This window comes from Triturus cristatus, chromosome 7 (assembly GCF_964204655.1).
Source record: "Triturus cristatus chromosome 7, aTriCri1.1, whole genome shotgun sequence".
Classification (NCBI taxonomy): Eukaryota; Metazoa; Chordata; class Amphibia; order Caudata; family Salamandridae; genus Triturus; species Triturus cristatus.
In genome coordinates, this window is record NC_140590.1 from 1,626,136,650 (window position 1) to 1,626,162,183 (window position 25,534).

The 25,534-nt window shown below is 43.9% G+C and overlaps 1 protein-coding gene across 1 annotated transcript; it reads left to right on the top strand.

Annotated features, from left to right (window-relative positions):
- Positions 1-1,811: 1,811 nt before the first annotated feature.
- TNFRSF6B (TNF receptor superfamily member 6b) lies at positions 1,812-25,276 on the top strand. The gene is made up of 5 exons (XM_085619600.1): positions 1,812-2,241; positions 3,654-3,748; positions 13,208-13,589; positions 19,879-20,073; positions 24,182-25,276. Exons 2-5 carry the CDS (start codon positions 3,707-3,709, stop codon positions 24,460-24,462), a joined length of 900 nt encoding a protein of 299 aa, XP_085475726.1. The 5' UTR covers positions 1,812-2,241; positions 3,654-3,706; the 3' UTR covers positions 24,463-25,276.
- The last annotated feature ends 258 nt before the right edge of the window (positions 25,277-25,534 follow it).

The following is a 25,534-nucleotide window of genomic DNA, read 5'->3' on the forward strand; positions in this document are numbered from 1 at the left end:
CAGAGGACGGGCTTACGCAGGAGTGTGGCAATATACAATAAACACATATTTGTATATTCAAAACTGGGCACCATTTCCTCTTGTACAGAGCAGAACTTAAGTGAGGTGAAGTAATAAATTAGGACTTAACTCGGGAAGCAAAGAGAAATAAAGAGGATATGGAGTTTCAGGGGGATTTTAGCTGTTATTCAGTGGTACACCGCTGAACTGGGTATGTGCATCTCTGGCGACGGAAGGTGTCAAACAAAAAGGGTGGCATAGAAATGCTGAGGCAGCTGAAGCTGGAAAGAATTTCCAAGAAGCCTACATCATATAATGTGCTACTAGTTCATGTGACCTAGACGATTAGCTCTCAGCTACGGAACCAGGCCAAAAAAATGTGCTCCTGGCGTCCCATGTTGACCACATTTCGTGAACTGGCTTTATCCCTTTATCCACCACATTGAGAGAACTGTGAAAAGTGGTATGAAGTACCATATATAACAAGCAATGGCAAATTCAATGGGTCTGGCCTTTGATACCTAGTGGCTCTGACAATGTCTTTTGTTTATGCCGATGCTGTACAGCATGAACAAAAGGAAAAGAAAAGGTGTGCTCGTTGTGTACAAGTGCACATACTTCATGATCCACGCTTGTGATACAGGTGCCATTTTTTTTCATTTACTGATCCGATAGGGACCTGTAAATGAAAAGAAATACGAGAATCAAGTAGCGCAAAAGCATTTTATTCATAAAATGGAAGGGTCAGCAGCAATCTGCTACAGTGCCCCCCTCCCAAAAAAAAGTTGCAATTGAAGAAAAGAAAAATGGAGCACAGGAAGCAGAAAGAGGGGCAATGAAGGCGCTGGTTGGGGTACCTGGTGGGGAGGGGAAGCGAAAAGAAGCAGACAAGGGATGGAGCATCATGGAAGGCTGGGGAAGAGAACACAAAGGTAAAACAACAGGGGAGAGGGGAGAAGGGAGAAGCGTACGGTGAGGCAACACAGACTGCAGGGGAGAGAACCACATAGGGGAGAAAGAGAGCTACACAGAAAGTGGAGAGAGAAGCACACGGATGAGAGAATGCAACAAAAAGTGAAGTGGGAGAAGAACATGAGGGGGGCAACTAGAAAAAACACGTGCTCTCATGGAATGCTTATGCACAAAGAAAAAAGTAGTTCTCTAAAAGTGAGATGTGTAAGGACACAAGTGATGAGGCTGTCTTTGCTCCAGGACATGATGGACAAGGCAAGCCATTGGATGCAAATTAGAGTGACAGTAACACCAACCAATGGCAAGCTAAGAGTGGGATTTAAGCCCACTGTAAGTCTTGGTAAACTGATAATAGGTCTTTTACTACGAGACAGCTTGCGCTATCTGGTAGGCTTGACATAAAAATGAATTTTTAATAGCTTATGGCTTGACTATCCACATGTTTTGGCTGTGTTGTGGGGATCCAATTGGGTGTGTAATCCTCATTCCTTTTGAAAGGGAACAGTTGAAAGAATTAATTCTTTGTGGAATATGTTTTCTTTTTCATTAAAGGCTTTGATGGGAAATTGATAAAAATGAGTCATTATGAAAACCTTTTCCTACTCCCCCCTCCCCACCCCCGTTACCATAAGCAGTGTGGGACTGGAACCCCAAAAATCTAAGTAATAGGCAAGAAACAAAAATACAATTGCTGAAATGGCATATTCTAGACGTCCTTGCCCAAAGAAGTTATGCTTCTTACTTGCTCGGCGTGAGTGATAGCTGACATTTCGACTATTTCTGTGGCACACAGAATAGACAGTCGAAGGGGCTTCCCCGGGATATTCAAGGGACAGAACCAGTGCTTAGAGAACATGTGTGGCGTACGAAGCACACGGGAAATGAAAAGAACGCTCGAGCGCTGCTCTTACAGTATCTGGAAGTGGGGGAGCAAATTAGGTTTTGAAGGCGTGCCCGGTATACAGCGGTGAAGGGTAAATCCTTCTCCCTCCCTCCAAGAGCCTCCCACGCAATCATTCATGACACGGGATCGTAGCAGATATAAAGAGGAGACATCGGGCTCTACAGAAAGGGCGGGAACAGTGCGCACCAGCAGCAGAGAGAGGAACTGTGACAGGCACCACAGACCGAGGCACGAGAAACACTGCACTGTCTATCGTGACAGGAGCGAGGAGACCGTGGCACGAGAAACTCGGTCTGTCTGGATAGGAGCGAGGGGACCTGGGCACGGGGGTCTTCCGCTACCCGAGAGGAAGAGGAGCGACGAAGGTAAAGACCCTAGTCGGGGCACGGGGGTCTTCCGCTACCCGAGAGGAATAGGAGGGAGGGACGACGGTAAAGACCCTAGTCTGCCATCTGTGTTTCTCTCGTGAACCCTTGTGCTCTCCAGTTAGCGCCCCGTTTTCCCTAGGCTTCCCCGTATTTAACTGGTCCGTCTTCTAAATTCCTCTAGTCACTCCCCTGTATTTCTTTAGTCTGCTCTCTGTGGGACTCCAGACTGCCTCTTGTGTTCCCCCGGTCTGTCCCACGTTTGCGCCAGTGCTTCTTGCTTTCTGTTGGTTTGCCCCTGTGCTTGTCTAGTCAGAGATGTTTTAAGGATTTTGGGGGCCCTGGGCCAGATGTATTTTGGGGGGCCCTGTTCGGAACAGCTAGCTTTGATTTTATGACTCAGTTTCAGCTCTTTCATGCCCTCTTTGGTCATATTCTAAGTGTGCTTATATCTAATATTCAGAGATAGTGATGTGTGTTTTCAATATTGTAACATCAGCAGTTCATATTGTAAATCATTTCTGTAGCACCCTCCCATTTCTCATACGATAGGCTCTGTATAGATCTAAAAGAAACTTTTTATATGGATGTTGCATGAATCATAAACACATTCTGTCTGCAAAATATCTGTAATAGACTCTCACACCTTAAAAATAAATAATAGAAACACGCTGTTTACAACAATCTGTATAAAAATTAGTCAAGGTCACCAAGGCAAGACTCTCTGCAGAACAGGGCTGGCTCTATCAGGGGGCCCCTGAAAGGCTGGGGCCCTGGGCCAGAGCCCACTTTGCCCATGCCTTAAAACTTCTCTGTGTCTAGTGGTGCGCTGCCCCCTTCTGGTTGGACCCGATGCTTCCCTAGTGTGCTCATGAGTTCTGCTAGTTTCCCCCATACTTCCCTGGCGTGCTCGTGTTCTGCTAGTTTACCCAGTGATTCCTGGTGTTCCCCAATGTTCTCCTGGGTTGACTCCATGCTCCCCAAGAAAGCCCGTGTCCTACTAGTTTGCTTCTATGCTTCCTCAGTGCTCGTCTGCATTCGGCTAGTTTGCCACTGCTTCCCTGAGCTAGCTTGCTCCCTGCGCTTAATAATGCGCCCCTCCTGTATTCTTCTAGTTTGTCCCTGTGCTTTTCTTGTGCGCTCCTTTATTCCGCTGGTTTGGCCCATGTTTTCCTAGTGTGCTTCTGTGCACTGGAGGTTTGATCCCATGCTTCTCTAGTATGCCCCTGTGTTCCTCTGGTATATCCTGCATGCCACTTACTCTGCCCCTTGTGTTTCTCTAGTCTACTTTTCCGTCCTCGTGCTCTGTCTGCAGTGTCTCCTAGTCTGCCCCTGTAGTCCTCTAGTTTGCCCCTGTGCGCCCTTGGCCTATCTGATCTCTCTACCCTGTTTTCTGTTGTGGACGTGTTCAGCTGGGACCGGAGCACTGGGAGTGACAAGAACCGAAGAGCCCTCATAGTGCACAATGTCTGCCCGGGGACTGAGACACAGGCCATCTGCAAACAAGGTAAGGCAAAGCGACTACTGCAGCAACAGCACTCGTGCAGCACAACAGGCAGCCCCAGACAAGCCCAGAGCGAGAGAGTGGAGACCACAGAGGCCCAGAAAGAGAAGGCAGCAGGCCCGGTTCTAGTGGGTGGGCCAGGCCCACCCAAACGTGAGCCTGGCCCACCCAAACATGAACCTTGGCCCTGGCAGTGACATCAGCAAGGCCAACAGAAAATGGCCACTGCAATTTAAAACGTTCTCTGAAGGTTATTTTCCTTCTTCCTTTAGGAGTTGCGTGATTGGGCCTGGGAGCTCCTCCAATCACGCATCTGCATCTCCTATTAGAAAGGTGGGCTGTGTCCCCGCCCACTCGTGCAGGTACAATAGGGGCATGGCGAAGGTGACAAATCCTTTCGTTGGCCCTGGATGTGTGTACCTGCTGCGTGGATATTTAATTCTTTTCAGTGCTGGTGAAGAGTAGTTTGTTTATGCGGGTTCATTTTCCTGACCCCTTGGGCTGCTTATCAGATGGGGCTGTGACAGAGTTTGTAAGGAGCAGGTAAGAGAATGTGTGGCTATTGCGTTTTTTCATCTGTGTGTAAGACACATACTTTGTGTGCCGTGTATATTTTATTTAAGTCGTTTGTTTAAATCGTTAGTATCATTATCATGACTTGTTCTGCGAAGGAGGCACGACAACTATTAAAATGTCCAGATAACTCTGGGGATTAATGATTCTGCTGGAGAGCAACCCTTTGTTTATTTGTAGTTTTTAAATGCAGATAAACAGTAGTTAACGTGGATAGCTCAGTGGGTTACTGCCTTTGTCACAGAGATCCTTGTGTTACTTGCAGTTCAGAAGTTACAGTCCTAACATAGGACAGTGACCTATGGACTGTCATCAGAGACCTGCATTCAACCTAGAATGGTATAATTAGATTTTTTTTTATTTTCATTGCTAGTTTGTTCAAATTTTCCCAGTCTTTCATAATTCTAATGTTGCAATAAAGAGTTTGTGTGGGCAAATATACATTCTAATCAGTAAAGCCAACCCCCAACCACTGGGGTATTCTTTAAATCCTGTGTTTGTGCTTCTCCAAACCTAACCCTCTCAAAACATATTGCCCAGCAGTATGGATGACATGTGATTCCTACACCTGGTAACCCTCATTAGCTTATGTGACAATCCCTATAGGCTGATTTACATACTTGTATGATTCATTGTCTCTGCATAATGTGTGCGTGATGTAAAGTACTGTGACACCCTACACTATGAGTAGCGCTATACAACAAATAAAATGCATACGAAGGAGAGGCTACGGAGAGATGATGTGCACTGTTGCAGGGTGGCAATGAGGGAATCTGAGGGGGAGGTCATGGTGTGGAGCTACGGAGAGATGAGGGTCACTGGTGGAGGTTGTTTGTGAGGGAGTCAGAGGAGGAGGTCATGGGGGAGGGGCTTTGGAGTGATGAGGGGCACTGGTGGAGGATGGTAGGGAGGGAGTCTAAGGAGGAGGTCATGGGGGAGGAGCTACGGAGAGATGAGGGGCACTGGTGGAGGGTGGTAGGGAGGGAGTCGGAGGAGGAGGTCATGGGGAGGAGTTACGGAGAGATGAGGGGCACTGGTGGAGGGAGGTAGGGAGGGAGTCTGAGGAGGAGGTCATGAGGGGAAGAGGCTACGGAGAGATGAAGGGCAGTGTTGGAGGATGGCAATGAGGAAATCCGAGGAGGAGGGCATGAGGGGGAGGTGCTTTGGAGCGATGAGGGGCACTGGTTTCAAGGCTTTCGTTTAGTAATAGGGACTTCCTTAATCTTGAACACTTTATAATATGCTTAGCATTCAAGTACTTGTGTTGAAGCCTGGCCTGCTGGAATTCGAGGGTTTGCAGTTATGTCCAGACATTGATCTTACTGCCTGGCCAGCTGGAATTCAAGGGTTTGCAGTTAGGTCCAAACCTTGGTCTTACTTTTAAATAACTCTCCACGTGCTCTGTGTACACACAGAAGCAATCCGTTGTATCATGCTGCCTCTTTGCAAGTACTTATGATGTAATCAGGGCTTGTAGGCTACCTCCAGAAACGACAAATTGGGCCCGCAGTGGCCCACCCACATGCGCCCTTGGCCCACCCAAATGAAAATTCCTGGAGCCGGGCCTGGAAGGCAGCATCCAGGAATGCTATAGTGCAGCACAGAGAGGGAGCCTTTGGCAAGGCCAGAAAGATACGGCAGCATCTATGACTGCACCAGAGCCAGACTAGTGCAGTACACGGAGAGGGGACCTCCAACGAGGCAAGAGAGATGAAGCAGCAGACACTCTGGAGCCAAGACTACACATGCACTAGTGCAGCACGAGAAAGGGGCTTCCGGCAGGAATACAGTGAAAAAGCCACAGCGAGAGGTAACCTCGCCTTATGGGCCCGAACCGCACTGGGTCCAGTTTAAGTGCAGTGTTAAGTACACAGATGGAGAGTCAGGGAGCCCATGGAAGGGACAGCAGCCCCTTAGTACTACAGTTGAGGCCCCCGTTAAGGTCTGTACGGGTTAAGGAGCGAGCCCACGAGCTGGTTTCCGGTCGCTGGTGACGTACTTCCTGTAAACATGGAAGAAGGGTCACCGTGGCGCAGCGAGGGTGCGATGGGCCGAACGCAAGCATGTAAAACCGCATTTGGCTGGTAGTAAAAGCCACGTTACTTGGGGTGCAGTGGCTCTTCACACCCCTGAGGCTCGGTGCCACAGCACCAGCTGCACTGGGAATAGGTAGGTCCCTAATAGTTCCGTTATTTTTCATTTCAGCCATAGTTTGAAATTATTCAATGATTCTGTGTCTGTTGATAAAATCCCCCACTGCACATAACGGTGTAAGGAGCACACCCCTTAATATAACACTCTCCTAGATGTACCGGGGGCAGTAGGATAGAAGGGGTGGCGAAACTCATTCATCCCAGACACTCATTTAATGTTGGCAGGTGCCTGTTTCTGGAGGAAAATATGAATGTGTTAAATGGAGTGAATGAGTGGCATTAGTGAAGGTCACCCCTCCCGCAAACACAGGCACTGACATCTAATCCTTACGCTGTAAAAATACAAACTGATGGGGAAAGCACAGCCATTATTAAGCTTAACTAACCATTTGCACGCACTTTAATGTTGATAAAATCCAAATGTCCTTACCACATTCCTGCATTTAGTTCATTTGTTATTATTATACAGCACTCAAGCAGTTGAGAGGCTACTTCAATCGCTAGTAAAACATAACATGATTGCAAATGTAATGTACCATGTTTTTATGTGTCTCTGACATCAATAAGATATGTGGAAATACAAATAAAAAGAACTTAAGCAGCTTCAGCATGCCTTAATTTGTGTTTCAGCATGGCATTGAACATGCACGCGTGCTTATAATGTTATGCTATGTGAGTAATTGTTTAAATATTCATACAGCATGCCTGTGTCTGTAGGTTCATGCATTGGTGTATTCACATGAATGTGTCGCCTCTGCATTGTGACTACGTTTGCACTGTATAAATCTGCATGTATGCATGCATACACACATTACATACATATTTACATCGTTAAAATATATAGCTTAATATATAAAACACTTTCATAATTTGCCGTGACCCTCATTATCCTTCAAGGCATTACAAGGGAATGGATAAGTAGAACCTTAATATCAGAGGAGAGAAAGGTTGATAGATCTGTGGTGGGCAGGAACACGTGGGAAGAGAGATTGAGGGTGGTGATATGTTTGCATTCAGAGATGCTGTAGAGTTTTCTGTGGCCGATTTTCAGTGCTTAATGTTTGTAGGTGTTTGGCACAGACACATATTTTTTTTAAACTTAGGCTCATTATCTTGTCAGCCCGTCCATGGCGGCTCCGTCAGCCTATTTTTAAAAGAGTTCAGGAGCAAAGTGTTTGCAATCTGATATGAATTAAAAATACACAAAAATGCTATAAAAGATCATCAATTTTATCCCCAGGCTGCACTGTATGGGATAGGCTGAGCTTAAGCACGCTGGTATTGTTATTATATTTAATGTATAGGTCTATTCTGGTTCTTATGGCACGCCATAAAAAATTCTATATCTTGCCTTGCTAAAAGATAAGTCCCCGCAAGTCAAAATCAGCTTCTTACGACTGACCCGTTTAGAGAATAAAAAAAAAAGTTGTCAACAAGTACCCCCTTGAGGAAGGACAGTTCGTCCGAAATGCACCGGGTGTTGTACAACCACACAAGAAGATTTGGAGAAGTTGTTTTACAGTTGTGATAATACATTATTTGTTTTGGCTTTAATAAGTTTGTGAACTGAATATGTAGTAGAACTACATGATGTACTGAACAACTTACACTGAATAGTGATGAACAATGTGAGAAGGGCTCAGCCTATCTCATACAGTGTGGCCTGGGACTATCATTGGTTTTCTTTTATGGCCTTTTATGTGTTTTAATGGCCTGTGAATTGAAGGCCAGCCAAGACGGCAAGATTGAACTTTCAAAAGTGATTACTGATATGTTGAAACTTGGAGTGCCTTAAGAACCAGAATATACATCTAAGTTAAAAATAACAAAAATACCAGCGCATCTAAGCCACTCTTGCATCTTTAGGTCACCTGTTATAGTCCAATTTGTCACATTGTATGTGTGTGATGGTTAGTATGTGGCGTTGATATTGGTATTTGGCAGCTTTGGTGGGGTGTGTAGGTGGTGCTGGCTCCGCTGGCCTCTTAAGGTAATACCTTTGGCCCTGGCATGTATTATTTGGTGTATGTCGGACCACGCAAGCCATTGCAACAAATGACTTTAAAATGCGTTCTCTACAAAAACCTGTTTTTACCACTGCATTCTTTTACAATGCTCATCTTTACAACTAGCAACGACTTGCCTTAGGGGAAAGCGCTCGACTTTGGAGAGGTATCAATTACTATTCCAACTCCAGTCTGTGCAACTGTAGGGAAAGCGTTGGTCTTCTAAGTCTTCTAAGTCCAACATTGCTCCCCCTAGGGCAAGTCATTGTAAAGACTGTTGTGGTAAAGGAATGCAGTTGTAAAGATGCCTCGTTGTAAAGACCACATTGTAAAGGCAGTACGTGGTTTGCACTTCTTTGTAAATACTGTTTCCCGTTATTATTTTTATTATTTGTTTTACAATTTAAGTGCTGGGCCGATATACAGGTGTGGGAGTTCTGTCTTCAGAACTATGTTTACTTGTAAAGAGCTGCGAAGTTAACATGCTTGCTAATGGTCCTAGCAATATGAATGTCTAAAAAATAACTTGATTTGCATGTGTGTGCGCGCGTGCACACAGGGAAGATGGAGTTTGTGATGTGAGGTACTTCAGGTTTTTTTTGGCTTGGGCAGCAAGAGCTCTAGTGCTGGCCTGTACAGTGAAGCTACCATTTTCTTAAATTTAGAACTCCAGTTTGTGGGAAGGCCTACACGTTTAAAGCAGCCTACATACCAATGCCAGGAAACCCAAACACGCATGGAGTGCTCATGGAGTGGAGAAGTGTGGCTCACTGGTTAGAGTAGGCAGACCTGGAAGCAGAGGTCAGCCTGGGACCAGGGTTCAATTCCCGGCTCGGCTGGGGCTTGAGTCCATAAATTGTCCATGGACTTGATTATTCTCGCTCCAGTGCATACTCAATTCATGGGTTCACACTCTGCGACTCTGGGCAATAGCTTGCTTAATCTCCACAATGGCCCCTCGCGGCGGGATGCCTGGCTTTCACCTTGTGGATGCCCTGCTGGGTTATCTCACAGGGGAATACCAGGACGGGTTCCCTAAGCAAGCGCTTAGAGACCGGTTGGTGATTTGCGCTATATAAATATCTGCACATTTACATTTACATTACAATTGTGGGGTGGGAATCAATCGAGCACAGCGCATCCGGTATACGTAGAGCACAGGGTGTGGTAATTGTCAAGTGGTGTATTACTGCAGTGTTTAACGGTTTCACGCCCTGAATAAGGAGTTGGAGCCTGATGTACACCAGGGGCTTCCACCCATTCTATGTCTTGAGGAAATGTGTTGATACATAAGGGAGTTATTGTGTAACTTGGCGTTTGTGCACCAACCTTACATGTTTCCCGCTCAATCTTCGTACTTTCCCTCCAGCTTTTCACAGATTAAATTGTGCCCTTGCTTTCCTGACCCCTGATCATAAAGATATCCCTCAGCACAGAGAATTCATTTTGTCTTTACCAGATTATTTCATGATTTTGACAACTACGAACAGACCAAAAATCTGGCATCTCAACATGGTACATAAAGAAATAAGCAATATTACAGTTCATAAATCGAAAGCATCCACTGTCCAGACCCCAGCTGTGAAGGAATAATTCAACCACATGCCCCACATTTTCATGATTTTATGGTGCAGCCTCTAGGTCTATAAATATATGCTTCTGCTCATCACATAGACTTCTTTAGCAAACTAGTGTATACCTCAGTGCAGCACGGTGACATTGTGAACGCGTGACGCATGTTTCTGTGACAGCCTAAAGTGAAAATGAAAGGAAAACGTGTCTTTACAAATACACATGCTCTTGGCTGAGATTCTTAGGTTTCATAATGGGCATAATAACTTTTGTACTTTGACACTTACCTTATCAAGTGTTTTATTTGTTATGGCCCAGTATAATAGCGTTATATAACCTAATAAATACATATCTTGTTTACTTCTGGTTTTAGTTATCCTTTATGAATTAAGAGTACTGTATATTTATGACTTTTTCAAGCCAGGATTCTCATTCACTTCTGCTAGGTAATGCTTTTAGTTACACAGGTCATTCCTCTTTCGGTGTTTTAAGGTGTGCTTCTTAAGTAATAACCCTTTGTAAGTCCCTGTTTCCTTCTTTTTTTTTTTTTTATCCCACCCTTAGATGTTCACTGCACGTTTGTTTTCTCTGTCCCCTTTTCCCCTCATTTTAATATTTTTAAGGTTTTCTGGCATTAGCCATGCTCCAATTTCATTAACCCTAAAGCGTATATTTGTTATTAAATGTATAAGGTCCATGTAGGACAAATCACATCTCTGATTGTTGAACACGTTTCAGAGATATCTGTATTGTGAGTACAAAGGTATACAGATTGAAATTTTACCTGTAGATCACAGTGTTATTATGATGTCTAATTTGTTATCACTGAAGCTAAAAAGTGGATTTCAAAAGATGAAATTTGGGCAACAGATCCCATTTGCATCTTGATTCTGCAAGGGGCATTGTCATGTAGAGTTGTAAGACAGCTGCACATTTTTTGGAAGACTCTGTGGACTGCATCTAGTTGACATAGACGCAGTGATTATTTTGTAAAATAAATAAATAAATAAATAATAAACCAGCGCGGGGTCCCAAAGTTTTCCTCCGAATCATGCGTCTGGCACTATGGAGTGTCAGTGGTGCCGAATACCAATGCTAGTTAATCTTGATTCCACCTCATGCGTCTTTCATCCACCACCAGAGACTCCCTGCCTCTTTTATCTCACTCTTTCAGGTTCCTTTTCATCCCTAGTTTCTTTTGTTGTCACTATTTTCCATGTTTCTCTTCTTCCTTTTACTTTTTGGTGTTTTTCTGTCTTTCTCTGGGTCAAAGTCTGATGAGTAAAAATAAATGCTAGTCCGAAAAAATGAGTGCCGGTGGGCCCCACCTGCAACCTCCAGCTCAAATTAAGAACTGCATGGACGCTTTTCCCTCATGAAGTTGAAATAAGGCAGCCCTTTAGCTTTATCATTTCGAATTATCACAAATAGAGCAAGACCATGTTTAAAGGGATAGTTTAATGGGAATGACATTATTTTGATCTCTGTATGCACCCACATTATCCCCCCACCTGCCTTCTTCTCATTAAGAGATATAACTCCGAATTAATCCTCTACCAAAGGCCAAGTTCTTCGCTTCCCAGATGTGAGTCAGTCACCCACCTCTCAGGGATATGTTACTTCTTTGCCAATTAAATAGGACACCCAAGGACAAGCACCTTTGAAAGTGATGTGTCAAACCTTGAAAAGAAAGTGAAAGTGTAAAGGCAAACAGTGTAAGTACAAGAGTGCAGGTGTGATATCGTCACATTTTTACAATATGCAGAGAAAACTCGTGCCAGAGGGTGAGCCATAGATTCAAGAGTGACCATTGAAGGGCCAAACTACATAGCATTCTGGCCATTAGGAGTTGTAAGATTTGTGGTCTGGTCAACAAATTGGAAGTTAAAAGGAGGAAGAAAAGGTTTCATCTCCTTTAGCAAGGACAGCTGAAAGACACGGGACCCAAATGAAGCATAAAAGCAAGGTTTACAGTTACTACTTAGTCTAGGATGAAACCCAAAGACCCAGCATTAGAAGCTGACGATGGCTGGAAGAAGCATGAGCGGAAGAGCAGGAATCCTAGAGCACAAGAGGAGAGGAAGAAGTGAACAGCAGAAGCTCAGTTTTAGTGGGATTCCTTGAGAAATGAGTAAACTTTCAATCCTCTGTGGCACCTACATATGCATGCGGCAGATAACCTTCAGTGATGTCACTTAAAGATACAATTGAGTGTCATCTGCCTCCATTTAGACTGAGATACAGTCCCAACAGCTCCTTCAGAGGGGTCTAATATAGGTCTACGAGGGCTGGGTCTATGGCAGATTTCCAGATATCCATGCAAGATAAGTTTCCATACAATGAATCTAAGTGACCTCATTCACAAATTCACTGGTGATCCTGTATACGCGAGCTGGGCCTGGACCTTCTCGACCTACAAATACATGGAAATATTGAGGTCCAGATCGCCCTTGGGGAACGCCAGAATTCATGGGAGGTGTAGAGCACGTCGAAAGAAAGATATTTTGGTGAATTTTGAACACCCATCCAGAGAAGTGAAGACCTAAGCCAAGGCTTAAGCCTCAAGCATAAAGATCAATCTAAACCCCACGGTTGACTGTCGTCAGAGCTGCTGACGGCGAAAGAAAGCCTATGGGCATACCAATATTGATCTATTACAGATCTCTTTATCCAACAAAAAAAGTTTGTTGAGCAAATTTGGCACACCCTTTGAAGACTATTCTAAGGAATATCTTGTAGGGAATTGAACCGTGCCAGCATCATATCACTGTCTTTGAGTTCTTTGCCGTGAATTACTTCCCTGTAGGGTAATTGTGGCATGGTCTCATTGTGTTTGATATTTGTAGAGATGGATCTGTTGAATGGTGTGATGAATGATGAGTCCTGGTAGATTAAAGGATCAGACACTTCCAGTGCGAGCTTTTGATTTGTGGGTTTGTACAAAACTCAATATAGGAATGCTGGTATATGACACTCTTCTTATGTTCTCATTATGTGTTTAAGTTTCACCGATTGTCAAGGGCCCCTTTTGGGTGTCATTCGCACTATAAAAAACATGATTGCATTTTTGAACTCACCTAACATTAAAGTTGTTTCTATTTGCTGTACACAAGACATTCAGCCCAATAAAGTTCTTTCTCAAATGTTTCCTCCCACAGTGGATCCTTGCAGTTGTACTACTAGTGAAGTCGGTGGTAGAGGTTACCGGCTCCATCCCTACCTACGAGTGGAAAGACCACACCACTGGGGAGGCAGTAACCTGCCAAAAGTGCCGGCCAGGGACATATGTGACCTCGCACTGCACCCATGACACGCCCACTGTGTGCCAGCCCTGCCCGGACCTGCACTACACCGAGTTCTGGAACTACGTGCAGCAGTGCCGCTATTGTAATGTCTTTTGCGATGAGCGAGAAGTGGAGTCCCAACCATGTAGCGCCACACACAACCGACAATGCCAATGCCAGCCTGGGTTCTACCTCGACTTTGAATTCTGCGTTGAACACTCTCAGTGCCCCCCTGGGTTTGGAGTTCTGACACTCGGTAGGTAGTTAATAAGATGTCTTGGATATCTTTAGGTTTTCATGGAACCATTCTGTGATGTCATACAGCCATTTTGATAATCATTGAAAACTCAATTAACATTATTCAGTCATTTGTTGATACTTTAGAGCCTCTTTGCAGCATGTCCTATATATTTTGTTTTACATCTTCAGCCCATCTGAGATGCTATATAGAGATAGTTATATGATTGGAACACTTCTGTGATTTTTTTAGTGTTGTCTGTGATGTCACAGAGTCCTCATGAGATATTGTTCGGCCTCCCTGATGTCTCAGAACTGTTGTATGGTGTCATAGAGCCTCTCTGGGAAGCCATAGAGAGACACGTTGACGTAATATAACACATATTTGATTGAGTAGTGCCCTTCTGTGATATCGTTGAGGGATCCAGTGATGTCACAGATCTTTTCTTAAATGTAATCAATTGTATGTGGTGTGCTGTCCACATTTTCTGATGTTACAAAACTCTTATATGATAACAAAAAGGCTCTCCAAGCTTCTATTGTGAGATACTGTGACATGATGAGATTTCATGGAGCTCTTCAGATATGTCACCAAGCTATTAACTGATGGGACATAGCTTGCCATCCATTCAGTGATGCCACAGAGCCCTACTGTGATGTTTCTATGCCCAACAGCATGCTCCCTGCTGTCTACTGAATATGTAAACGTATGAAGCGCCTACAGCACACCAGGTGATAATTTGGGTAGCTAAGACAGGGAAGCCTCTGAAATTCTGGGAAGAAAGTATACATGATGACTGTTTTTTAAATACAGTTCTCAGGAATTGATTTTCCAATATGCGATTTACAAAAAGAGGCCTAGACTCTTGATACCGCACCTATCAAAATGTAGGGTATAATCTATGAAAGTGGTGCTCAGACCAGGGGAAAAACAGCCTCCTGGGCCCCCGTAAGTGGATACAAGCCACGCACTTATATACAAAAGTGATCCGCACCCACTATCTATTATTTTTTTCAAATATGGTCTGTTCTGATCAGACAAAATTAATGAATTGCAACACTGGATTTGAACACTATTTAGTTAGCGAGGTTTGCTTCTAAGTTTCCCAAGTTCATTAAAGTTTCTTCAAACATGTTGCGTGTTGAAAATTCTTTATTGATGGTCCCATACCGTGGTGGGTGACTTCCTCCTCATTTATCTTTCCTTTCTTTTGAATTACTGGGGTTTTTCCACATAGCCTCCTGTTCAGTTCTGTGGTGGGTGACTCCCTTATTTATCTTGCTTTTCTTGTGAAATGCTTGTATTTTCCCATATAGCCGCTTACATTTCTGCATGAAAATTGTGACTGGTGCAAAAATATACATCACACATGTTTTTTAACGTTGTAGTAGGTTCATATCTGTCAAGTAAGTGGGTATCATATGCCAAGCAGGGAGTTCAATCTTAGAATAAAAAGTCTTCAAAGATTTATATAAGATTGTGTTAAAATTCATTTAATTCCCTTATAGTCAAGTATTCTAAAGATAGATTTTCCCTTGGTCTTCCTTTCGAGGAGGTAGGCAATCATTCTACTAGACTGATCACCCTTTCTGTATAGTTTATTTCTATAAGTGGTGTATAAAGATTTGTCTAGGGACACGTATAAGGCCTTGCAATTTCTGTATACTGTCCGGTATCTTCTCTCTGGTTTGTGCACCACCTGTCTTTCTAATTCGGTTATTATATTTTTTTTATCCTTTTTAATGTTGATTTGCAGCAGCACGCTCACGCCATATAGTTTTCTAGTACAAGCCCCCGATTACCACTACCTTTTATGGCGACCCATTCTAATTGCTCAAGTGAAAGGGATGCCCCCATTATTTTCAAAATAGTTTTTGAGTGCATCATTTTGGGAGGCTGCATCTTTTAGGGACTCAACCGTGGTAGCATATGCTTAAATGTTTGCCACGTGTACAGTAGGCAGTGAGGTGAATGATCCAATAGTATTATGCCAAGATATGAAAAATCACAGCATCTATCGGCAGTGGTGTGACTTAGAAATATGTAGTGTTTTCTGCAGTAAGAACCATGGGGAAGAGGAGAAGACTGAATACACCCAATCTGGGCAGCGATGGTCCCTTCGTCGATCCAAGATATATAATATGTCATTTATCTTCTTCAGCTGTATAGTTATTCTAGGTACAGTGGAAGTTTTTTGAGGGACTTTACATATCTGTCCAGGCATCACACAGTTAAAATCTCCTGCCAAGATCCTTAGGGTATTGAACCATGGAAATTCAATATCCTCTAGTTTCGTAAAGAATGTTGGTTGAGCGACGCTGGGGGGATTGTGCAGTAAGCGAGCACATGTCTTGGCCATCCAGTGTGCCTTGAATCATTGCATAATGTCCCTCTGGGTCCTTTAGCACTCAGGATTTTTTGAAAGGTAGTCTTCCCCTGCTCCCTACAATCTACACAGCCACCCTGCTAGGTCAGAAGGCGTAGGAGGAGCGCTAAAGCTCCCAACTCCATTTTTTTGCTGATTTGGTGTGTTCCAGTACATTTAAAGGATTCACTTGGAAGAACGCTATATCCACTCCCTAATTGTTAAGAGCATATGCACTGTCTTTTCGTATAGTTGTGTACCCCCTCACGTTCCAGGTTATACCATACACTATTCCAGATTCTGAATAACAAAAATGTTAAATATCAACACAATTGTATTGTAGATCATATCTTGGCCTTTTCAGTTACAGACCGAATCAAGTCATTTTTCCAAATAAAACAAGGCTGCAGTCTATGATATAGATCAAAGCACCAAAACAGCCAGCCACCACTGGAACAGTGTATTTTCTAGCAGATTTAATCATAACAGTACTCAAATTGTTGTGGTTTCTTGAAAATTGGCATTCTGCTCCAAACTCCACTGTAAACCCAACACCTAACAAAACAACCCAACCTTTCAGACATACTATACTAAGAAAAAGAAGCGGAGCTCAGGTTCCTGATGTACCTCCATTCTGTACCATCACTTGCGGCTAAAATACACCAAAGTCATACCCAGGAATGTCCACTTGGACAATAGGGAGTGCGTCTGCTGATCTCACCTCCTGCTGTCTCATATTAGGAAATTAGTTCTAGTTCTTCAGCGCTGTCCTTTTTCAAATGTAAAGTTACATAGTCATTAACTACTACTCTGTCAGGCGAGATTTTATCAAGACTGTAGGCTCTTATTCTCTCGCTTAGTGGTCAGCCAAATTCGTTGTGTGTACCATTTGTGTTCCCAGGGTCTGCCTAATTTTCCCATCCATCTACCAAGTCCACACCATCTCTGGGTTATGAAGAAATGTGGTGCAAGTCTGTCTTTAATCAACTTAAGCCTTGCAGGGTAAATAGCATATATTTTAACCCCAGCTTACAGAGCCGTCTCTTGGTGGCTTCATAGCAATAAGGTTGTCATTGGACCAGGTGAAACATGGGTGGCCCAAGAAAACTTGTATTTTAATCCCTTCAAATTATGCAATTCTACTATAATGTTCTCTTTGCAAGATTGAAACTCTGACTCAGAAATTCAGTAAGCGAGCAATACTACCTCGTGGTAGGGCTCCCAGTCTGGTAGGCTACGCAAGCTCTATGTGCACCCTTTAAGTGAAGGACAGTTTGGAGAGACCCCTTTGATTCAGGAAAATAGTTCTACCAAGAGGCCCTCCGCTCTTTATAGGAAATTAAGATTATTATGTTTAGATCTAAACTTAGGGTCTTCAACCCTCCACTCCAGGCTATGGATACCCTTGTGCAACGTGATTATAGTTACTTGCATTTTTTTTACATGTTCCCAGAAAGCATTCCCACTCTCAGCTCTATCTTCCATTACTTTACTACTATCCACAACTTTCTTCAAAACATACAGGGTGAAGGTCATTGCAGTTGATACTGAGTCCATTTTACGTTCGTGAGCAGTTCCGGAGTCAGAAGTTACCTTTAGGATATCAGCCGATATGGGGGTGTCTGAATCACCATGTCTGCCCCTTGTGGTTCTTGACAGTTCAGGGTCCATCTATCCAGAACCAGATGTGTACTGCTTGATAGCATTGGCCTGACTAGGCCGCTCCACCTTTATCCTTCACCACTCTGAAGTGTTGTACTTTCTGGTGTTCTGTGAAGTTCCCTTTCAGGTGATGAGGGGGATAATCAGCGGTTGTCCTGCTTATGTCTCACAGGTCTCAAACACTGCACCGTTGGATCTGTAGAGCATTACACAAGGATTTTTAGATGAGGTATTCCTAGATGTTCAATCTCTTTGAGGTTGAACTGTGGCACATCAGTGGGGTCCAGGTACCCTAATTTCAACAGACGTAGATGGAAAGTCATCGTGGGACTCTATAAGGCAATATGCTTCCAAGCAGCTGCAACCGGCCAAACTAATATACTATCTTTACAAAACTATATCAGTCTTGCTAAAGAAGATTAATGTGCAGGAGTATGTCTGTAGACAGCCAGAGTGACCCTGATTTACATTTTGTTGGCCATCTTGCTGGCCATGCCCCACACATATTCCTATTATACACTACTAAAAAGTCTCTGCATAAGACATGCTTTGCAGAAAAAACCCAGCACTCTTTTGCAGTGTACAGAAAAGCTCTGCAAAAGGCAAATTAGATAAGAAAACTTCTGCGTACATCTTTCATCATGGTTGAGCTGTATTAGAGTGAATTTTATCTTGTAAAGCAATGAAATTGATCTTGCAATGCTGACAAAAACTTTGCAAAGTCGTATGTTAACCAGGAACTTTAGTACATTTTGCAAATCATAAACAAATAAAGAAATTCGCTAAACTTTACATGTGGGTAAAAGAAATTCAGAGCCGAAACAAAGATCAAATTTACAAAGCTGGGCCAAGGATCACTCCTCATTAAAATGAACCCAGGCCTTAATTTCAATTGCAATGCATTGGAATCAAATAAAGAGAGCAATTGCAGAATACATTGGTATTTTTATTTAATAAGTCGTGAGAGACCCTAAGTGCAGACCCTCCAGGTGCAGTTCAGTTTTCTCCACTGGATGCCGTGAGCCGACATTCCTGGTGTTAGTAAGTGTTGACAGCAGGACAGTGCCTAGAGGGCAGGGTTGTGCCTGTGGTCAGCGAGTCCACCTGGGCGTGTGTCGCACACAGCAGAAAAAGATCCCCTAGAACGTGCTAGATTTGCATTTATTCCAAACTGGAGGACAGCACCAGCCCCTCTTCTCCAGTGAGCGTAGGACTGACCAAGGCCATGATCCAAGACACTTTAAGGAAGAGGGAGCTGGAAAGAACGAGAGAGCAGGGTATAGATAAAGGAGAGGGTGTTGGGAGAAAAAAATAAATGGCGAGAATTCTAAAAACAAAAAAAAGATGAGAACTAATGTACAGGGGAAGAACAGAACGACGGATAGAGGGGGAAGGGGACTGAAGCAGAGAATAGAACAAAAGGAGGGGGACACAGAAAAAAGAAAGCAGAAAAGGGGTACAAATATAATAGGCAAGTGGAGACAGGGGAGTGGAAGATGGCAATAAAGAGAGGGATGAGAGAAACATAGAGGGGTGGAAGAAACCAGAATGGGAGCTGCAAGCGAAGCACACTGTCTTCTTCTGGCATGACCATCATTTGCCTCTAATGCTTTAGTGCCGTCAGAAAGGTCATCTGAGGGGCGTGAACACTGCAGCGTTTGCCATTGTATGTAGCGGATGGATTGGGGGGGTCTGGTAGCATGATTCCGGTCCACTACTGAGGGCGTTCTAGGAACTCTGTCACACTGATAGCTGAAAAAACCTGAAGATTTTTTTTATTCTAAACATGTTTAGTCGGAACAACCCATCCAAATTCATACGAAATTCAATTCAATTTAAGTTGTCTACCATGGAGCGGAAGTTTGTCCTTCAATATGGATGCCATTCATGTGAGAGGGGCACATTTTAGGGGACTGGTGGGTTTTAATAGAAATTCTGAAAATGCTAAAGTGTGTACTATAAATATAACCCCAGAGTGGGGGGTCCATCGTCAGTGCCTACCCTTTATCTAACACATAGACTGTTAAGAGGTTCCTGTTTGTTTTATATGCTCACTGTGGGGAAGCAGGGAGTGAGTTCACATTTGTTATGTCTAGGAATTGATATGCATGCCAGGGCATGTCTATGAAAGGTTCTACACATACAGAGATAATCTGGGGGTTGTTGTGCACATTGAGGGCATGTTTGGGAGTTATTGCGCATGCTCCAGGGATGGCAGGAAGTTTGAGTGCACACTCACTGCCTGTGTGGAGATGACTTTGACAACCCTTTTTCTTGTAGGTACGGAGCACAAGAACACCCAGTGTCAGAAGTGTCCCCCTGGTACTTTTTCCAACACAAGTTCTAGGACTGAGTCATGCCAGCGCCATCGCGACTGCCGCGCAGAAGGTCTGGAGGTCAACATTGAAGGTGACCAGCGCCATGACACTCTGTGCACGTCCTGTCAGGTGTACGATGCCAACAGCACCCAGGAAGGTGAGCACCTTGGGTGGAGTTCGAGGCTACACAACGCGTACACAGAGACAGAGTCTCATGGTGGATAAACCACCAGGCCCGCTACAGTGTGCTCATTTACTGGCTGGGCAGAATTTCAATTACACTGGCGCATTACTCGGAATTTCAGAAATTTTATGTTATGCTTCTATGCTTCTACGCTAAATTCCTGAAATTACACATTATACCATGTTGCGTTTTGTTCCAGGTTCACAGCAAAACTATAGCTCAGGAGTGCAGAAACAACATGAATGGCCAGAATGTGGGTGACTGTTGTTCGTGGTACTTGTGTTTTGGGCCTGAGCATGCATTTTGCGCTAAAATATCGTGCTAAATGCCATATTTGTATATTTGCATAATTAGGTGTGACTTTACATAATTTTCCCAAAACGTCACATAATTAATTACATGAAAGCAAATTACACGTATTTCCCCTATACATTTCCCACCTTCTCTTAATCAAGGCTGCTGTAATTAGGCAACAATGGAGGCCCAAATTAAACACCAGAATTTACTAAATTATGCAGCATAAAAAGCCAAATTATCTAGCATGTTATTTTGTTAAACGAAAATTATATGGGAAATTCTATAGCTTTATTAGCTATTTTGATATTTTCCGTAAACAGTATTGCTAAAGGGATCACAACGCTTTAGATAATATTATTTTGTTTCACCAAGAAAAATAGAGGGTATGGCTCTTTTAAGCTCTGTTTCCCTCTCTATGTTTAGATATTTAATGAAAGCTATCTTCTACAGCTAATTTATTCCGTATTCACTCCACAAGACCTATTTCCAATAGACAGCTCCTCATAAAAGTATTATACATTGCACTTTATAAAATGTCTAACTAGATGGTACTTCAGGGTTCAAAGCAAAACCAAAGGGGATGATGGACGGAGTGTTGAACATTGCAAGCACTCACCCCCAGTCAATTCAATTCAACTAATCTGGGTTAAATCCATCATCATTCTTTAGCTCACTCCGTCACCCCAGTTCAGACATGGCCATATGCATATCAGTCTGACCCTGTGCCTCATGGGAACAGTCCATCCCGAACTGCCAAGCCATGTCTTCCCTGGACCGGAAACAAGCATCCTGGGTCCGGTTTCTGGCTAATCAGCCGTCATCAGCCAGGCTAGCTTGAATCCAGCGGCAAAGTGAGCAAGGGACCTACATCTGGGCATACCCTGCCAACTTAGGGTGAACAAAGCAAAACCAAAGGGGATGATGGACGGAGTGTTGAATATTGCAAGCACACACCCACTGTCAACTGATCCGGGTTAAATCCATCATCATTCTTTAGCTCACTCCGCCACCCCAGTTCAGACATGGCCATATGCAAATCAGTCTGACCCTGTGCCTCATGGGAACAGTCCAGCCTGAACTGCCAAGCCATGTCTTCCCTGAACCGGAAACAAGCATCCTGGGACCGGTTTCTGGCTAATCAGCCATCATCAGCCAGGCTAGCTTGAATCCAGTGGCAAAGTGAGCAAGGAACCCACGTCTGGGCATACCCTGCCAACTTAGGGTGAACAAAGCAGAACCAAAGGGGATGATGGAAGGAGTGTTGAACATTGCAAGCACTCACCCCCAGTCAACTGATCTGGGTTAAATCCATCATCATTCTTTAGCTCACTCCGCCACCCCAGTTCAGACATGGCCATATGCAAATCAGTCTGACCCTGTGCCTCATGGGAACAGTCCAGCCCGAAATGCCAAGCCATGTCTTCCCTGGACCGGAAACAAGCATCCTGGGACCGGTTTGTAGCTAATCAGCCGTCATCAGCCAGGCTAGCTTGAATCCAGTGGCAAAGTGAGCAAGGGACCCACGTCTGGGCATACCCTGCCAACTTAGGGCGAACAAAGCAAAACCAAAGGGGATGATGGACGGAGTGTTGAACATTGCAAGCACTCACCCCCAGTCAACTGATCTGGGTTAAATCCATCATCATTGTTTAGCTCACTCCGCCACCCCACTTCAGACATGGCCATATGCAAATCAGTCTGACCCTGTGTCTCATGGGAACAGTCCAGCTCGAACTGCCAAGCCAGGTCCTCTCTGGACCGGAAACAAGCAGCCTGGGACCGGTTTCTGGCTAATCAGCAAGGCTAGCTTGAATCCAGTGGCATAGTGAGCAAGGGACCCACGACTGGGCATACCCTGCCAACTTCGGGTGAACAAAGCAAAACCAAAGGGAATGATGGACGGAGTGTTGAACATTGCAAGCACTCACCCCAAGTCAACTGATCTGGGTTAAATCCATCATCATTCTTTAGCTCACTCCGCCACCCCAGTTCAGACATGGCCATATGCAAATCAGCCTGACCCTGTGCCTCATGGGAACAGTTCAAAACATGACACCTTAAAAAAAAGATGCAAAGTGTTTAGGATTCCACTAAACGTTTGTTGTAACAGCTGCTTTGGGTATGCTGCAGCGTAAAGATGAATTTGAATGACTAGAGAAACACGATAGTTCCACTGTGAGAAGGAATCATTGTTTGCATCATGTTTAACATACATTTAAATATGTAAGATTTGTGTTTGCTGTTGTAGGCAACAGCATTTTCACCCGTCCACTATTTGGTTGTATTAAAACTATCTGTGCAAAATTCTCACATGATTAAGTCCTGTTTAGAGCTATTAAAAGGTGAAAAGGTACCAGTTAACTTACGCAAAGCGTCAAAGCCTGTGTTTTGTTTCACTGGCGGTGTTTTTAGTAAGCCTGAAGCATAAACATTTTTTTGTGAAATTTGCAAATTATGCAGCAGTTGACAGTTTTTTTTCAACAAATGTGTAAAATCCATACTTATGTTACAATGCGGATTTCACAGAATCACAAAGATGCAGCGGCTCCACTATCCACACAGAATGGCTGTATTTATAGCACCAGTAAATATCAGCTCATATCTACTTTTAGGGACTTATAATGGACGCATGGTTGGATGGATTATATATGGATTATATGGATTGTGGAGTATGGCGCAGTCTTTGGCTCGTTTGTTAATTTGTTGTTGATTGATCCAAAGATCATGTCTAGGATCCCTATGAAGAGTAGATTCTGTGTTAGGTCCAGTTTAGAAAAAGGCTTAAATATTCTCTAACTTTATCTTTTCCTACTTTGTGCTATTCATACTGTTTATGTCCCAAGTTTTCAGAATACATATTTATTCTCACATATTTTAGGTGGCTTGTCAATGCACCCTCTGCCCATTCCAAAATAAAATGTTTTGATTTCATTCATGGGCCCATCTACCACCCCCTTGACGTATACTGTGACCATAAAGAGCAGTCATTTGCTTGATATGTGACTAAGTATGCCCAGAGCCCACCATTCATTCAGAAGCCTTGGACTGTTAGCAAATATTTCCATATTCCTACTGGGCATTTGAGCTCTAGGGGCTCCATCATGGTCTGATCACACTTTTGCATGTTTGCCTCTTTTCACTTCCCTGACTGCCACTCACTCCCAACTCAGCAGGCGAGGTTTACACTTACAGTCCCTCCCCAGAGCCATGTGAGATGAGTAGCTGCCACAAGTGCCAATCACAGAAGGTTACTGGATAGAAATCTAAATAAATCCCGGCTAATCCGTGTGTCTGGACCCTAGTCACCATAGACTTGGCGCCATCGCACACATGTAATACTGGCTACCAGAGCTAGCGCATCACACTGCCAAATAGTGCCAGTCAGTCAGACTCCGCACCAGTGCCAGTTGGCACAGTGCCTACCAGTATAAGCTCCTCACACTACTCACCATTGCCAGCTTCTTACAATGTCCACCAGCGATCGTTTCTCGCAATGTTCACCTGTCACCTCACATAGACCGAGAACACTGAGGCGTACACAATCCGAGCACACAGCCAGAAATACACCACAACTGAGATGGGGTGACTCCTTAGCAAGGAATTCGAAGTGCATCGGTGGCTGTAGTATTTGGATTAAGAGTTTTTCTCTTTGAATGACAGCTACCCAGTATCCCCTATAAGCCACTAACAACAGTAAGCGATAACTATTACGTGGTGAGATCTGTTGTTCTATGGCTAACTTGCATCATGTCTTCTCTTCTTTTGCCCCGGACTTTGGCTGTAGATTGCGAGCAGGCCATCTTTGACTTCATGGTGTCGCGGATGTCGCCAAGAAAGTTGAAGCGACTTGTACGTCAACTGTCTTACTTGGAGACCAGAGGGCAGCCTCCCCGGCAACAGCTAAACAGAAACAGCCTGAGGAAACTTCACACCTTCCTCATCACAAAAAGAAACTTAAACCAAGGCCAGAATCCTGTTGACACCCTCCTGGAGCTGCTTGGCCAGGCGCATCTAAACAAACTTCAGAAGGACATCCGAAAGAAGTTCTTCAAGCCAGATCAATGAAGGCCACAGACAGCCTTTAGAGACATCACCTCAACTCTACTCTTAAAAGAGTACATCACATTGTGGTAGATACATCAATTGAACCATGACCATCTCCGCACAAAGGCAGCTATACTGAATGCATCTCTTCACAGTGAGAGATGTTGCAGTGACTGAGTGTTCTTTAACGTTCAATTCTGTTACGTTGTTTGTTGTTGTGAGATAATGCCATTGAGTAACTTATTCAGTACGTCACCTTTTTTGTATCTGTTACATGTATTACTTTGCACTTTGCACAACCCACTGGGGCCCTATGTTTCCATTGGTCTCCTCCCAGACTGCTCTGTGACACAATATCCAATTAATACATAGGTTTCAGTGTTAGCATTCCATTTTACACCTCTCCCTTTCCATTGACTTATCCCTGAGTTTGTTCTGCTGCGTCCTTGGGTCCAAGCTCACCCCGTCCAAAAGACACCTATTGAACAGCAGTCCTGCAGGATGGATTCCTATGGAAGGCACTGAACGCTGTCTCGTGGTTCTCATCCTATTCACAGTAGCCTGCAAACATTGTGTCCAAGGATACGTCTTTTGTTCACTGTAATCTGCAAGCATGTCCCACAGGGATTGGTTCTCGTCATCGCTTCCTACAAGCACAGTGTCTACGATTGGCTTTCGTGTCCACAGACACCAGAAAGCATAATCTCTTTAGCCATAAGTGCCTACATGCAAATTAACTCATCCTGACACTTTAAGGAGTTGAGAAATCCTGTGGGGACAAATGTCATATTCAGATTGGGCGGTATCTGCCTGGAAATAAACATATTTATCCATATTTCAAACTTGTTGTCTTTTCATTGAACAATATTGACTCTTTCCCTACATTCCTGTTCTTTCCCCAGTCACAAGTTACCATGACAAGTACCCCCAATCCTACCTCTCTCACAACAAACTGGAGTACCCACTACTCGTGTCTCCACCTGCACCAAGACAGATCAAGCCTTTTGGCATAAGGATGACTATGTGTGTGTCACTTAACCTGCTATTCCTCTAACCCAGCAGTAACTATGAAAGCTTGGCTTTAGTTTGGACA

Excerpts from the sequence above, each read along its gene's own strand:
- TNFRSF6B (XM_085619600.1), top strand. The coding sequence starts at position 3,707 with ATGTCTGCCCGGGGACTGAGACACAGGCCATCTGCAAACAAG. Across the intron at positions 3,749-13,207 it reads ACAGGCCATCTGCAAACAAG|TGGATCCTTGCAGTTGTACT; the intron begins GTAAGGCAAAGC and ends TTCCTCCCACAG. Across the intron at positions 20,074-24,181 it reads TGCCAACAGCACCCAGGAAG|ATTGCGAGCAGGCCATCTTT; the intron begins GTGAGCACCTTG and ends CTTTGGCTGTAG.